Source organism: Nomascus leucogenys, chromosome 14 (genome assembly GCF_006542625.1).
Source record: "Nomascus leucogenys isolate Asia chromosome 14, Asia_NLE_v1, whole genome shotgun sequence".
NCBI lineage: Eukaryota > Metazoa > Chordata > Mammalia > Primates > Hylobatidae > Nomascus > Nomascus leucogenys.
Genome location: NC_044394.1, coordinates 41230325 through 41246452, shown reverse-complemented (window position 1 = coordinate 41246452; position 16128 = coordinate 41230325). Strand labels below are relative to the sequence as shown.

At 42.4% G+C, this 16128-nt stretch overlaps 1 protein-coding gene across 3 annotated transcripts in view; it reads left to right on the top strand.

Annotated features, from left to right (window-relative positions):
• AKAP10 (A-kinase anchoring protein 10) overlaps positions 1 to 15446 on the top strand; it is a 72985-nt gene extending 57539 nt beyond the window's left edge. For 2 of the 3 annotated variants that reach the window (XM_030827468.1, XM_030827471.1), the window contains 2 exons: positions 10102 to 10154; positions 10866 to 11264. In XM_030827468.1, the coding sequence (XP_030683328.1) occupies positions 10102 to 10154; positions 10866 to 10991 (179 nt within the window). In that variant the 3' untranslated portion in view covers positions 10992 to 11264. Of the gene's footprint in view, positions 1 to 10101; positions 10155 to 10865; positions 11265 to 13916 lie in introns of those variants that run through there. The other variant, XM_030827469.1, reaches the window with a different exon arrangement.
• The last annotated feature ends 682 nt before the right edge of the window (positions 15447 to 16128 follow it).

The window sequence follows — 16128 nt, the reverse complement described above, 5'->3', positions numbered from 1 at the left end:
TAATTTTTGTATTTTTAGCAGAGATGAGGTTTCACCACATTGGCTAGGCTGGTCTCATACTCCTGACCTCAAGCAATCCACCCACCTTGGCTTCCCAAAGTGCTGGGATTACAGGTGTGAGCCACCATGCCTGGCCTTATTAAATTATTTTTATTAAATTTCCTCAAGATTGATGAAAGTAATGAAATTTATGTGGAAAATAGACTGGATTAAGAAAATGTGGCACATATACACCATGGATACTATGCAGCCATAAAAAAGGATGAGTTCATGTCCTTTGTAGGGACATGGATGAAGCTGGAAATTATCATTCTGAGCAAACTGTCACAAGGACAGAAAACAAAACACCGCGTGTTCTCACTCGTAGGTGGGAATTGAACAATGAGAACACTTGGTCACAGGGTGGGGAACATCACACACTGGGGCCTGTCGTGCGGTGGGGAGCTGAGGGAGGGATAGCATTAGGAGATAATACCTAATGTAAATGACGAGTTAACAGGTGCAGTACACCAACATGGCACATGTATACATATGTAATAAAGCTTCGCGTTGTGCACATGTACCCTAGAACTTAAAGTATAATAAATTTAAAAAAAAGAAATATATGTGGAAAATATTAATAGGTCAAAATTCAAATTGTTCATTTAATCAGAAGAGTAGCTTAGTCAAATCCAAGGGTTAGACAACAGAAATCTTTTTTGTCAAGTGCATTCTTTGTGACTGATTTCATTTTCTTCCTGGTTTACACAGGAAGATTTCAGAAACAAATGTGGATCCGTGACAGATGATATCTAGAAGTTTTTAGTTTGGTTGAATTGACAGTATTTTATTGAGTAAAAGACACTAATTTTTGTAAGAAGAAAAATTCAATTTTGATAAGTATGTTTAAGATTAAGAACTATTGGCCAGGCGCTGTGGCTCATGCCTGTAATCCTAGCACTTTGGGAAGCCGAAGCAGGTGGGTCACGAGGTCAAGAGATTGAGACCGTCCTGGCCAACTGGTGAAACCCCGTCTCTACTAAAAACACAAAAATTAGCCAGGCGTGGTGGCACGTGCCTGTGCACCCACCTCCGGGTTTAAGCGATCTTACTGCCTCAGGCTCCCGAGTAGCTGGGATTACAGGCGTGCGCCACCACATCTAGCTAATTTTTGTATTTTTAGTAGAGACAGGGTTTCACCATGTTGGCCAGGCTGGTCTCAAACTCCTGACCTCATAATCTGCCCACCTCGGCATGCCAAAGTGCTGAGATTACAAGTGTGAGCCACTGTGCCCAGCCATCTTATTTTCTTTGTTTCTTTTTTTTTTTTTTTTTTGCCGGGTGGGAGGGAGACAGAGTCTAGCTCTGTTGCCAGGCTGGAGTGCAGTGGCATGATCTCGGCTCACTGCAACCTCCGCCTCCTGGGTTCAAGTGATTCTCCTGTAATCTCAGCCTCCGGAGTAGCTGGGAATACAGGCATGCACCACCACGCCCAGCTAATTTTCGTATTTTTAGTAGATATGGGGTTTCACCATGTTGGCCAGGATGGTCTGTATCTCCTGACCTCGTGATCCACCCACCTTGGCCTCCCAAAGTTCTGGGATTATAAGCATGAGCCACCACGCCTGGCCCGTTTTATTTTCTTAATGCAACTATTGTTTAGGTAATTAATTGCATCTTTTCATTTTGATGAATTATCTACTTTTTGGTCAGATATACATTTGACAGAGAAAGCAAAAAATGCAACAATTATTGAAGTAATTTAAACCAAAAAAGGGCCTATTACCTAGTTGACCTTATTTATCCAAATAATTACTTTTATTTTCTGTTTTGTCAGAGAAGTCTTAGGTACACAGTTGGGAAGAATCTTAAGACTGAAGGAAAATCTACACAGTTCCTTCAGTAATGTTTTGCTTTTCCTGAGTTAAGGAAAGGGAAAAAAAAATGTGTGTGTGTATGTTTTAAGTAAGTGATTTTTGAGTGCCTCTTTGTGTACTTGTATTCACACGGCAGGTTAGAAGATTTAGATCTTGCTTTCAAAAATTTGACAGTCTAGTAGTTATGTGCCTTTTTTTTTCTTTTTTTTTTTTTTTGAGATGGAGTCTTGCTGTGTCGCCCAGGCTGAAGTGCAATGGCACGATCATGGCTCACTGCAACCTGTGCCCCCCAGGTTCTAGCAATTATTCTGCCTCAGCCTCCCAAGTAGCTGGGATTATAGGCACCTGCCACCACGCCTGGCTAATTTTTTTGTTATTTTTAGTAGAGATGGGGTTTTGCCGTGTTGACCATGCTGACCTCGAGACTCCTGGCCTCAAGTGATCCACCCACCGTGGCCTCCCAAAGTGCTGGGCTTACAGGCGTGAGCTTGTATTGGGTAAAAGAACAATATTGGGGGCTGCATGGTGGTTCATACCTGTAATCCCAGCACTTTGTGAGACTGAGACGGGAGGAGTGTTGGAGCCCAAGAGGGTGAGGCTGTGGCTGCAGTGAATTGTGATCATGCCATCACACTTCCACCTAGGTAATGGAGCAAGACCATGTCTCTAAAAAAAACAAAACACAATTTTTTTAAGGAATACTAGGAAGAGGTCAGTGGTGGTTTTAGAACAAGAGGAAGTGCCAGATGACCTTTGTGAGGCATTGGCCAGGAAGAACTCTGCAGTGTCTTTAGGTAGTTTCTGTCCATAAGGATAATGGGGTCTCCTCCCCAGTATTAATAGAAAATCTTTGAGCTGTTTTTTGTTTTTTTCCTGAGATAGAGTCTCTCTCTGTCGCCCAGGCTGGAGTACTGTGGCGTGATCTTGGCTCACTGCAAGCTCCGCCTCCCAAGTTCACACCATTCTCCTGCCTCAGCCTCCTGAGTAGCTGGGACTACAGGTGTCCGCCACCACGCCCGGCTAATTTTTTGTTATTTTTAGTAGAGACGGGGTTTCACCATGTCAGCCAGGATGGTATCGGTCTCCTGACCTCGTGATCCACCCGCCTCTGCCTCGCAAAGTGCTAGAGTTACAGGTGTCAGCCGCTGTGCCTGGCCTGTTTTTTTTTGTTTTTTTGTTTTTTAATTTTTTTTTTTTTTTTTTGAGACGGACTCTCACTCTGTCGCCCAGGCTAGAGTGTGGTGGTGCGATGTCGGCTCACTGCAAGCTCTGCGTCCTGGGTTCAAGCCATTCTCCTGCCTCAGCCTCCTGAGTAGCTGGGACCACAGGTGCCCGCCACCACACCCGGCTAATTTTTTGTATTTTTAGAAGAGACGGGGTTTCACCGCATTAGCCAGGATGGTTTCAATCTGCTGATGTCGTGATCCACCCGCCTTGGTCTCCCAAAGTGCTGGGATTACAGGCATAAGCCACCGCACCTAGCCCAGTTTGTTTTTTTTTGTTGTTCTTTGTTTTAATCTGGTCTCATACCTCTGACAGCTCATGAAGAAGTGCTCCTGCTTCATATGTATATGTGTTAGCATAGTGTTAACATAGCATAGGTGTTCAGTGTTTGCAGTTTGTTTCTGTTTGTTTTATATGAACTAAGGTGTATTATGAGCAGTTGAAGATATACAGGAAATTTTTTCCCAAACCACTATCTCTGCTCATTCTATTCATTCAGTCTCTTTATGTTATTCCTTCATTCATTCATTTTATAGAACAATGGAGTGCCTGCTGTATGCATCTATTGTTCTGGGTCCTGGGGAAGAAAACAAAGTTCCTGCTTTCATGGAACTTACATTATGTTGGCGGAGACAGTAACAGACAAACAAATGTAGCCTGTGTACATGTGTTACGTGAAAAGCAGGGTAGTGGGCTGGGAGAGAGTAGTAGGGAGTGCTGTTTTCGAGGTGGTTGTCAGGAAAGGCCTCACTGAGGAGGTGGCATTTTGAGTAGACCTGAGTGCAGTGGGGGCGTAAGCCCAGGCAGCATGTGGAGGAAGAGTGTTCTTTGAGGAAGGAACAAGGATAGAGGCCCGAAGCTAGAGAGCTCAGCATGATCAAGGAACAGCAAGCCCCATGTGGCTGTAATGAAGTGAGCAAAGGAATGAGCAGTAGAAGGTGAGTGAGTTGGGAGGTCATCAGAGACCATGTCAAGGACTTGAAAGTGTCAGGGACACATTGGAAGTTGGAGCAGGGAAATGATGGGATTTGTGTTTTGTTTTTGTTTTAATGTTTAATGTTTTTAAGGGATTGCTCTATCAGCTATTTGGAAAATTGAGTGTAGGGCTTCAAGAAGAGAAGCAGAGAAGTAACATTCTTGCCATAGTCAATAGTCTAAGTAAGGGATGATGATGGTGGTGTGGATTAGGCTGGTAGTGGAAGACCAGTGCAGTTCGGGTTGTATTTGAAGGTAGAGGCAAAAAGATTATATTTCTACCAGCAAGCCCATCTATGAAGTTAGTTGTATTATTAATTTAATTGAGACATGCCCACATAAACTAATGAATAGGAATTTCTGCAGTTTGGTTAAACACCCCCATATATCCTGGTTCTTCTTTTAGTTGTCCAGATGTCTCTTTAAGTCAAGTATTTTTTGGTGGTGTAGGAGCCTAGAGATTGAATTTATTCACTCAGAAGGCATTTGAGTGATTACTGTGTGCCAGGCACTATGCTGAATGTCAAGGATGTAAACAAGAGAGCATAGTCTCAGTCTGTTTTACTCCAGCTTGGTTCCTTTTTAATGACCCTGACTTGTTAAGCATATCAGTTATCCTACAGAATGTTTAATCTTCTGAACTTTCCTAGTTGTGTTGTTTAGCTTATTTCTCTCTCCTTGACATTTCTTGTAAACTGGAAGTTACACCTATAGTCTTGATGATTCGTGTTACACATTTTAGATTAGAACACATCATGTGTTGTATATGGTGTTTTTGAAAGGCTCTCTGTATATTGGTCTGTACATTAAAATATTGCCTGAATGGATACACATAAATTTTAACGGTGATTACATTAGAGATGAGAAGAAAGAGGTGCCTTTTACTTTTCAATATACCCTTTTCCTCTGCCTTTTGAATTTTCTTGCCCTATGCATACTTTATTGCTTAATCATCCACCTCATCTCTTCCCCTGTGGCTTCCTGTTGCATTTGGAATGAAATCTAGCCTCTTTGCTGTTACTTATGGATGTCCCTTGCTGGCCTCTATCACCTTACTTCGAACCACTCCTTTCATGGACTGAGCTCTCATTGGACTACCTTTTATTCTTTTGCTGAAGTTTCTTCACTTTGAGGGCCTCTGCAGTTGCTATTTCATGGCTGTGGCAAGCCCTGCCATGGCTTTCATGCAAGGATGGTTCCTCCTTCTCATCTCAGTATTATCTCTTCAGAGAGGGACCTTCCCAACTCAGATGATCTAAAATCCTTTTTATATACCACTCACTACCACTTCTTTCTTTTCTTTTTCTTTTCCTTTTATCTTTTTTTTTTTTTTTTGAGACAGGGTCTTGCTCTGTTGCCCAGGCTGGAATCATGACTCACTGTAGCCTCAACTTCTTGGGCTCAAATGATCGTCTCACCTCAGCCTCTCAAGTAGCTGGAACTGCAGGCACACATCACCATACTTGGCTTATTATTTTACTTTTTGTAGAGACAGGGTTTCACCAAGGCTGGTCTCAAACTCCTGCCTCAAGCAATCCACATCTCTCAGCCTCCTGAAGTGTTGGGATTACAGGAGTGAGCCACCACCCCCGGCCTATTTTCTTATTCACTGTCTAAAATTATCTTGTTCATTTATTTACATACTTGTTTATAGCTTATTTCTCAGCTGGACATGGTGCCTCACACCTGTAATCCCAATACTTTGGGAGGCTGGGTTGGAGAATTGGTTGAGCCCAGGACTTCAAGACCAGCCTGGACAACAAAGTGAGACCCTGTCTATAAAAAATTGTTTAAAAATTAGCTTGATGTGGTGGCACACGCCTGTGGTCCCAGCTACTTGGGAGGCTGAGGTGGGAGAATCGCTTGGGCCCAGGAGGTTGAGGTGACAGTGAGCCATGATTGTGCCACTGCACTCTAGCCTAGTGACAGAGTGAGACCCTGTGTCTAAAAAGTAAATAAAAATAGTTTCTCTTTCATGACTAGAATATTAACCTCTGTGTGGGCAGGGAGTTTGTCTATATTATTTGGCACTATATTTCCTGATTCTGAAATTATGCCTAGCACATGCTAAGTACTCCTTAAATATTTGTTGATTGAATTATTTAATACTTAAGAATTTCATTTGGGATTATCTGAGTGGTAAGATTATGGGTTATATTTATTTAAGAAAAAAATAATTTTTTAAACTTGGTTGCCCTTTGCCACACTGACATAGACACTAAGTTTTCTTAGCCAGATTACTTCTGAGGATACTCACAGAGGCCATTCTCTTCTCAGTCCCCAAATAATTGATATTTCTTAGCACTTTCAAGCTAATGCAATTCTTAGATGATGTATCTGTGTATATCATATCCTCATTCTACAAATGTAGAAATTGAAGGCTGGGCACAGTGGCACTCGCATGTAATCTCAGCAGTTTGGGAGGCCAAGGCGAGCGGATCACTGAGGACGGGAGTTAAGACCAGCCTGGCCAACATGGTAAAGCCTTGCCTCTTAAAAATACAGGCTGGGCGCGGTGGCTCACGCCTGTAATCCCAGTACTTTGGGAGGCCGAGGCGGGCAGATCACGAGGCCAGGAGATGGAGACCATCCTGGCTAACACAGTGAAACCCCGTCTCTACTAAAAATACAAAAAATTAGCCAGGCGAGGTGGCGGGCGCCTGTAGTCCCAGCTACTCGGGAGGCTGAGGCAGGAGAATGGTGTGAACCCCGGCGGGGCGGAGCCTGCAGTGAGCCGAGATCGCGCCATTGCACACCAGCCTGGGCGACAGCGAGACTCTGTCTCAAAAAAAAAAATAATAATAAAAAAATAAAAAAATAAAAAATAAAAATAAAATAAAAATACAACAATTAGGGCCGGGCACAGTGGCTCACGCCTGTTATCCCAGCACTTTGGGAGGCCAAGGCAGGCAGATCACAAGGTCAGGAGTTCGAGACCATCCTGGCTAACACAGTGAAACCCCGTCTCTACTAAAAATACAAAAAAATTAGCCAGGCATGGTGGCACGCGCTTGTAGTCACAGCTATCGGGAGGCTGAGGCAGGTGAATCCCTTGAACCCGGGAGGTGGAGGTTGCAAGGAGCTGAGATTGTGCCACTGAACTCCAGCCTGGTCAACAGAGTGAGACTCTGTCTCAAAAAAAAGAAAAAAACAAACAATTAGCCAGGCGTGTTGGCAGGTACGGGTACCTGTAATCCCAGCTACTAGGGAGGCTGAGGGAGGAGAATCGCTTAAACCCAGGAGGTAGAGCTTGCAGTGAGCTGATAATGCACCACTGCATTCCAGCCTGGGCAACAGAGTGAGACTCCGTCTTAAAAAAAAAAAAATAGAAATTGAGGAATGTGGAGATTGTGGTTTGTGATTTGTTAGGAATCACACAGCAGGTTAGTAGCAACTACAGGGCTTTGGTTCAGAATACCACCTTGACAACGCTTTGTTTACAGTTTGGCTCCCCTTCCTCTGCCTTTCTCTCCTTCCTTATTGGGGGCAGCTGGAAAGAATTTTCATCATTTACTAGCGTACAGTTTTAATTTGAGTTTTGAAACCTTGATAATAGAGCACAGAGGAAAAGACTGAGTTTTCTTTTTTTGAGACAGTCTCGCTCCATGGCCCAGGCTGGAGTGCAGTGACACCATCTCAGCTCGTTGCAACCTCTGCCTCCCAGATTCAAGCAATTCTGCCTCAGCCTCTCGAGTAGCTGAGATTACAGGCACGTGTCACCACGCCCAGCTAATTTTCTGTTTTTGTTTCATTTTGTTTTTTTCTGAGATGGAGTCTTGCTCTGTCACCCAAGCTGGAGTGCAGTGGTACGATCTTGGCTCACTCAAACCTCTTGTCTCCTGGGTTCAAGCAATTCTCCTGCCTCAGCCTCCCTAGTAGCTGGGACTACAGGCATGTGCCACCATCCCTAGTTCATTTTTGTGTTTAGTAGAGACAGGGTTTCACTATGTTGACCAGGCTGGTCTCGAACTCCTGATCTCAGGTGATCTACCCGTCTCGTTCCCCCAAAGTGCTGGGATTATAGGCACACGCCTATTTTTGTATTTTTAGCAGAGACAGGGTTTCACCATGTTGATTAGACTGGTCTCAAACTTCTGACCTCAAGTGATTTGCCTGCCCCAGCCTCCCAAAGTGCTGGGATTACAGGCGTGAGCCACCGCACCTGGCCCAGAGATTTCTAAACAGAGTTCTAACCAGATGCTTTTTCCTGTCAGTAGAATGAGAATGAACTGGAGTTGGGAGAGACTGCCATGAGGGACACCAGTCAGCCAGTGGAATTAGCTGGTAATGTAGATAGGAGAAGAAAAAGATTCCAAGTTAGGTAGTGGTAGCAAGAATTAGAGGGAAGGTCAGATTTATGATACGTCCAAGGTTGAATTCTAAGGTAAAATTTGGTGGCAGATTTCATGTGTAAATTGGGAAGGTAGATTGAGTTTTCTTAACAAGGGTTCTCTAACATGTCAATAGAGTGTGACTCTGCAGGGGGCCTGACGAGAGAACGGTGCATGGGGTGATTTAACAGCCGGTTGAGCCTTCATGCAGAGCATTTAACACTGTGGCTCTGTAGACTCTGGTTGGCAGTAGAATTTCATTAAACCAGTATTTAAACCCTTAGGTAATAATAAAAATTGAGGGAAAAGGATCCAGGTTTTGTATTTTTTTATGAATTCAGTTATTGAATTAAACAGGACCTTGCCTCAAGAAATAATCTACCAACAATTAACTTGGTTTAAAGCAAAGTTAGGAAGTGAGTCTATTCAAATTATTAAATAAAAAAGTAAGCTGTGTATTTCATTCATAGAAATAGAGGCTGGCCTACTTCGGATGATTCTCAGCATGTGATTACAGATGTGGGCTTACACATCCTAGGGAGTTAAGGTGTACTCTGGCTTGGATAGAGTAGAGCTCTTTGAAACTCTTCTCTTACCCGGCTAGTTTATATAGACTAGAGAACTAGAATGTAGCAGCATACTCTGTCTTAGAAGCCCTTTCATGTAGGAGCTGGCCTGGAAGGTTTGAAAACATAACAAGTGTGTTGATGTCTCCCAATGTATTGCTAGATTCTTACCCAAGAGCATTATCCTGGTTAGGGTTTTGTTTTGTTTTGTTTTTTAATGTTTGCCACAAACTAACACTAGATGTTAGTTCTTTCATCAAGTGAGGAAAGTAGAAGAAATATCCAGAACTCTGAAACACCTTTTCAAAAGTTTTTCAAGCCATGATGTTTGCAAGCTAAATACTCTGTTATGTAAGCAATATAATCAGTTTTTATTAATGTAACATTCCTTAGTGTTTTGGGGTATCACACAAAAAAGAATATCCATATATAGAAGCAACAGCTTTTAAATAAGAGCATTGTGGTGGTGGTGATGGTGGGTTTTTTTTTTTTTTGAGACAGAGTCTTGCTCTGTCGCCCAGACTGGAGTGCAATGGTGTGATCTAGACTCACTGCAACCTCCGCCTCCTGGGTTCCAGCGATTCTCCTGCCTCAGCCTCCCAAGTAGCTGGGATTACAGGTGCCTGCTACCCAGCTAATTTTTTTTTATTATTTATATCTTTAGTAGAGACATGGTTTCGTCATGTTGGCCAGGCTGGTCTCAAACTCTTGACCTCAGGTGATCCACCCACCTCAGCCTCCCAAAATGCTAGGATTACAGGCGTGAGCCACCGTGCCCAGCCTTTTTTTTTTTTTTTTTTTTTTTTAGATTGAGTCTTGCTGTGTCACCCAGGTTGGAGTGCAATGTCACGATCTCAGCTCACTGCAACCTCCGCTCCCGGGTTCAAGCACTTCTTCTGCCTCAGCCTCCTGAGTAGCTAGGATTATAGGCGCCTGCCACCATGCCTGGCTGATTTTTATTTTAGTAGAGACAGGTTTCACCATGTTGGCCAGGCTGGTCTTGAACTCCTAACCTCAGGTGAATCACCCACCTCGGCCTCCCAAAGTGCTGGGATTACAGGCATGAACCACCACGGCCAGCCAAATAAGAGCATTTTTAATGTAAAATTATGCATGAAATGTACATTCAATTTTGTCTTTGTTTACTAGGATCCATGTTCTCACAAGCTATGAAGAAATGGGTGCAAGGAAATACTGATGAGGTAAATTCTACCTTTAGGATAAAGAGATTTCTGTTTATAAGTGCCACCCTCGTGTAAGTGAGGTTTAAAATTTTCCTTTTCTTTAGTTCCCGTGTTTAAGCAGCATGGCATATTTATGCTCTCTTACCCAGAATGTACCAAGAAAGGGTGGTCCCTTCTTAACATCTAACAATTGCCTGGTAGTAGCAGTGAAGGTATCTTCAGTCCAGAGGCTAGGACCACTGAAGGATATACATGCATTCAAGTTTCCATCAGCCAGCAGGCATCAGTAATCAATGTGACCACTGAAGGATATACATACATTCAAGTTTCCATCAGCCAGCAGGCATCAGTAATCAATGTGTAGATCAAAAGCTCAAATGTTTCCTTCCCCACCGGCAGTTTTACTTTAAGTAGTGGAGGCTTGCTTTTTTAATAGTTAATTAAGTACATTGAGAGATAGGAGGTGAAAAAAGGAAAATTTTATTTTGACCATCTAATATGAAAGTAGTTCAGTGTTAGGTATCCAGTAGTTGACACTGGAAGACAGGGAATGACATGTTAATATTCATAGCCAGAGGGTGGCCCAGGTTTTTTTGTACATGGGAATGAAATTCTTATCCAAATAAGTAGAAATGATGTGCATAAGCCATTTGTTAAGAGCACTGAATATGTGCATCTTGATCCATCTAATGAATAACCATTATCACTAGTTTAAATTATTTTCTTTAGGCCCAGGAAGAGCTAGCTTGGAAGATTGCTAAAATGATAGTCAGTGACGTTATGCAGCAGGCACAGTATGATCAACCGTTAGAGAAATCTACAAAGGTAAGGATGACTTCGTTTTGTTTAAACTAAAAAGTATTATTTTCCAGGTGTAAAAATAAAAAAGAACATAAGGAGTTTCTTTGCCTTTGAAGGATTAACTGCTGTGGGGGTTACCTTCTTATCATAAGTAACTAGAAAATAGACAAACTAAATGAAACAACTGTTTGCATATATTGGACAATGGGCAATACAGGGAAACCATTGAAACCAGACAGAGCCCAGTAGTCTTGCTGAACGAAAGAGTTAAAAATCAAAGTTCAGGCCAGGTGCAGTGGCTCATGCCTGTAATCCCAGCACTTTGGGAGGCCAAGGCGGGTGAATCACTTGAGGTCAGGAGTTCAAGACCAGCCTGGCCAACATGGTGAAACCCCGTTTTAGCCGGGTGTGGTGGCAGGCGACTGTAATCCCAACTATTTGGGAGGCTGAGGCAGGAGAATCACTTGAACCAGGGAGGCAGAGGTTGCAGTGAGCCGAGATCACACCACTGCACTCCAGCCTGGGTGACGAGCAAAACTCTGTCTCAAAAAAAAAAAAAAAAAAAAAAATCAAAGTTCAGAGAGCTCAATTTGAGTAGAAGTTGTAGGATAAGGTACCAGAAAAGAGGAAGCTGCCCAGAAAGAAAGCCGTAGAGATATTTAGAGAGGTTCCCATGGATCCTTGGCCTAGGAGTGATGTGTATATGTGTGGGGTGAAAATGCATATGTCCAGTTAAAGAACCCCCCAGAAATTAGTAGGCTGAATGATTGCTGGAACATAGGGCTAAGAAAAGTTCATGGCCAGAAGGATCTGGCCAGAGTAGAGAGACTTTATAATACACAAGGCATTGGGTAGTGTCTTCACAAAGGTTATGCCTTACTACTGAAGATAAATTAGTCCTAGAGTACAAGCACCTGAACCAAGTTTCAAAGCAAATTTTTAAAGGATCAAATTACCCTGTAACAACTGCATGCCAAAACAAAGGGCTAACCCTCTTTACAGTAACACAACAAAATTCAGCACTTCACAGTGTAAAGTTAGAATGTCTGATGTCCAGGCTGGGCGCAGTGGCTCATGCCTGTAATCCCAGCACTTTGGGAGGCCAAGGCAGGTAGATGACCTGAGGTCAGGAGTTCAAGACCAGCCTGGCTAACATGGTGCAAACCCGTCTCTATTAAAAATACAAAAACTCAGCCAGGCATGGTGGTGGGCGCCTGTGATCCCAGCTACTTGGGAGGCTGAGGCAGGAGAATTGCCTGAACCCAGGAGGTGGAGGTTGCAGTGAGCCGAGATCGCACCACTGCACTCCGGTCTGGGCAAAAAGAGCAAAACTCAGGCTCAAAAAAAAAAAAAAAAAAAAAAAAAAAAAAAGAATGTCTGACATCAATCACAAATTGCCAAGCATGACATGAAGTTGACCTATAACCAGGAGAAAACTCAATCTATAGAAACAGACCCAGAAATGAGAAAGATGGTGAATTTAGCAAAGACCATCAAGTGGCTATTTTAAATATTAAAAATATGTTCAAGTGGCCAGGTGCAGTGGCTCATGCCTGTAAGCCCAGCACTTTGGGAGGCCAAGGTGGGTAGGAGTTCAAGACCAGCTTGGCCAATATGGTGAAACCCCTTCTCTACTAAAAATACAAAAAAATTAGCTGGGCATGGTGGCAGGCGCCTATAGTCCCAGCTATGTGGGAGGCTGAGGCACAAGAATCACTTGAACCTGTGAGGTGGAGGTTGCAGTAAGCCGAGATTGTGCCACTTGTACTCCAGCCTGGACAACCGAGTGAGACTGTCTCAATAAAAAAAGTTCAAGAATGTCAAGGAAAACAAGAGTATAATGAGAGAAATGCAAAATAGTTTTAAAAGAACCAAATGGAATTTCTTGAAATAAAAAATACCAGAAATGGGGGCCAGGCCTGGTGGCTTATGTCTATAATCCCAGCACTTTGTGGGGGCTGAGGCAGGCAGATCACCTGAGATCGGTATTTCGAGGCCAGTCTGACCAACATGGAGAAACCTCATCTCTACTAAAAATACAAAAGTAGCTGGGCGTGGTGGCGCATGCCTGTAATCCCAGCTACTCGGGAGGCTGAGGCAGGAGGATTGCTTGAACCCGGGAGGCAGAAGTTGCAGTGAGCTGAGATTGCACCAGTGCAATCCAGCTTGGGCCACAAGAGTGAAACTCCGTCTCAAAAAAAAAAGTAGACTCGAAGAACTAGCTGAGTTTTTATTTACTTTATGCAGTAAGTGTGACCTTTTGCAGGTGACTACTTTAGTTCCTCATGTCCTCATTAGTAGATCAGAGAAATTCAACACCAAAACCCCAAAAGAAAAACCGCTTCTAATCCTCATTCCATGATTTTATGAATGCATGAAGTCCTAGGCCTGTGAAGGAATACTCAGTCTCTTTATCCTGTGTTGATACCTCTCTGCTTCAACCTCCAACTTGACATTTGCCTGTAGGATGTACTTGGACATTCAGCATAAACTACCTCACACCATTACTGAATTGCTTCATGTGCACACGTCCCATGCCACAATACCGGGGACCTTGTCTTCCATGATGTTTGTCCCCAGTGCTGGGACTACAGGAGGGAGTCAGTGAATGTCTGCATGTGTATCTTTACCATCCCTCTTGAATATGCTGTAGGGTTAATTCCTAGCAGTAGAATTACTCTGTTGAAAATTGGCAATATTTTTCATTCCACTATCTATTGCCAACATGGGAAAGCAAGTCTGGATGCCAGTCCTTCTTATATGCCCCTTGGGTAAGTTACCTAACCTCTTTAAGCTTCTGTTCACTCATATGTTAACAAGGAAAATTACAATACTTTACCTCACAAAATTGTAGTCAGCTTCTGGCTGTCATAAACTCTGGTATATAGTAAACACTACGTGTTGGTGTCCATCCTTAATTTCTAATAATAGGTCACTTGTTAGAGAAATGCACCTTACCATTTTCTTTTCTTTTTTCAGTTATGACTCAAAACTTGAGATAAAGGAAATCTGCTTGTGAAAAAGTAGAGAACTTTTTTCCCTTGGTTGGATTCTTCAACACAGCCAATGAAAACAGCACTATATTTCTGATCCGTCACTTGTTTCCAGGAAAGAATGGGAGACAATCCTAGACTTCCACCATAATGCAGTTACCTGTAGGCATAATTGATGCACATGACGTTCACACAGTGAGAGTCTGAAAGACACAAAATGGTATTGTTTACATTACTGGAAAATTATTAGTTTTCCAATGGCAATAACCCATTTATGAGAGTGTTTTGGCCTACTGGAATAGACAGGGACCACATCCCCTGGGAAGCAGATAAGCATAGAACTGATACTTGATGCACACTCTTAGCAGTAACTCATCCCTAACAGCATCGTAAAGCAGGTGCCAGAGGTGCTTTGCTTTGTCCTTCCAAAGCAGGTGAGTCAGCCCCACCGAGAGCCAGGCAGCTTTGAGTGGCAGCGTGGTGCTAGCAGCTTCAGTGGAACAGGGTGAGAGTTAATTATGCAGTCTTCCTTGACAGCGGCATTAATTTGGAAGGAAACTGACGAGTCATGGGTCAAGTTTCAGTGACTTCTTCCTTCCTCTGATGGCAGTATACAGTTTTCACATTTTAATTCCTCCTCCTGAGATGCACTATACTTAAAACCGTTCTCTCCCCTGCTAACAGAAGGGTGTGAATCTGGTTTACTTTGAGCATTAGGATTTGCCCCTTTGGAATTCTGCACTCCAGTTACTTAACTTTCCCTTCAGAATACATGTGGAAAGAAAGAAAGAAATAGCGATGACTCCAATTTTGCCCCTGTGGCACCTTGAACAAAACAGTTCTTCCCAAATTATACTTTTTTTTTTTTTAATAAGGTGAGCAGGATGACTGGGGAGAGAGAAACATTCGACTTTGACTGTCTCCCCCATTCTTTGCTGTGAGCTGGAAAGTGTGCAGTTGGTGGTCTTTCTTCTCCTTTCTTTAGGACAGTAAGAGACTCACTCACTGCACTTCTGCTCAGTTGGCTTCTGCATCGGGATTGCACAGCCATCAGCAGGGCTGCCCAGTTGGTGAGCACACTCCATTGACCACGTGGCACCAGCGCATCCTCAATGCACATGATTGAGAGGAAAGAAAGTTCTCTTAGACGTTACTGCTTTTGCTCAGACTTTGCAAAAAATATATATATATGTATAAATATATAATTATTAATCACTTTTGTCCTTGAGAAAGTCTTGAATGAACAGAGAATTTATTCCATTGCAATATTTGATTGTATAGAGGCACAGTGTTTCATCGACAGAAGAAGCAAAAAGGCTTTGTGTAAGTTTTTGGTACTATGTACCACTTCTGTTATTCTTTTAAAGCTGAAGTATTCATGTACTTAAACCATATTATATTTAATTGTGTTTGATTTTAAAATATATATATATGAATTCTATTTAAAATTGTGTCAACTTTCTGCTTTCAGGGCATTTATGGCTCTTCTGTTGAAATATATTGATCTTTCCAAATATTTTCATTTGCTTTCTAAAAACCCAGAACATGAGCCACTACTGGACTTTGCCTTGTGTTTGGAGTGTATGGCATAAACCCAAGGTTTTTATTAGGCATCTATGCTGTGATTAATTCATTTTGTTCTTTTAACAAAATATTTCCATCCACTTCACATTGCTTCAATCTTTAACAGAAAAGCAATATAAAGGTTATAGAATAAAATGTGGTTTTGGGCAACTCTTGCTGCCTCTGCATGTTTTGGAATAACAATTTCTACAAGACTCTAGGCTGTTTAAACTAGTGCTTTCAGTTAAGATAAATTCTGATCATTTCTTTGTATATACATTTTGTGCTTCTGAGCTAGAGATGCCAAGTAGTTGTAAACTGCTTATAAAGAGAATAGCAGCAAATTTGAGACTCGGCTTTTTTCTGCCCCACCTGCTTTGAGACACAGAAGCGGAGTGTGGCCCGAAATTATTAGCCAGATTTAATATTTGATCTAAAGTAGATCCTTGTACTCATTTTAAAGTTGGAATTCGATTCCTCCAACATTGAGCACCCACCATGTTCCAGGCTTTGTGCATTGTGCCTACAAAATAAGATTCCCTGGTGGAGTTTTTATAGGTTCAGGTAATCATTTGAACACCCTTCATCTTTATCATGTTGTTGACGTTGACACAAATTGTTTAAAAAGAAAAGAT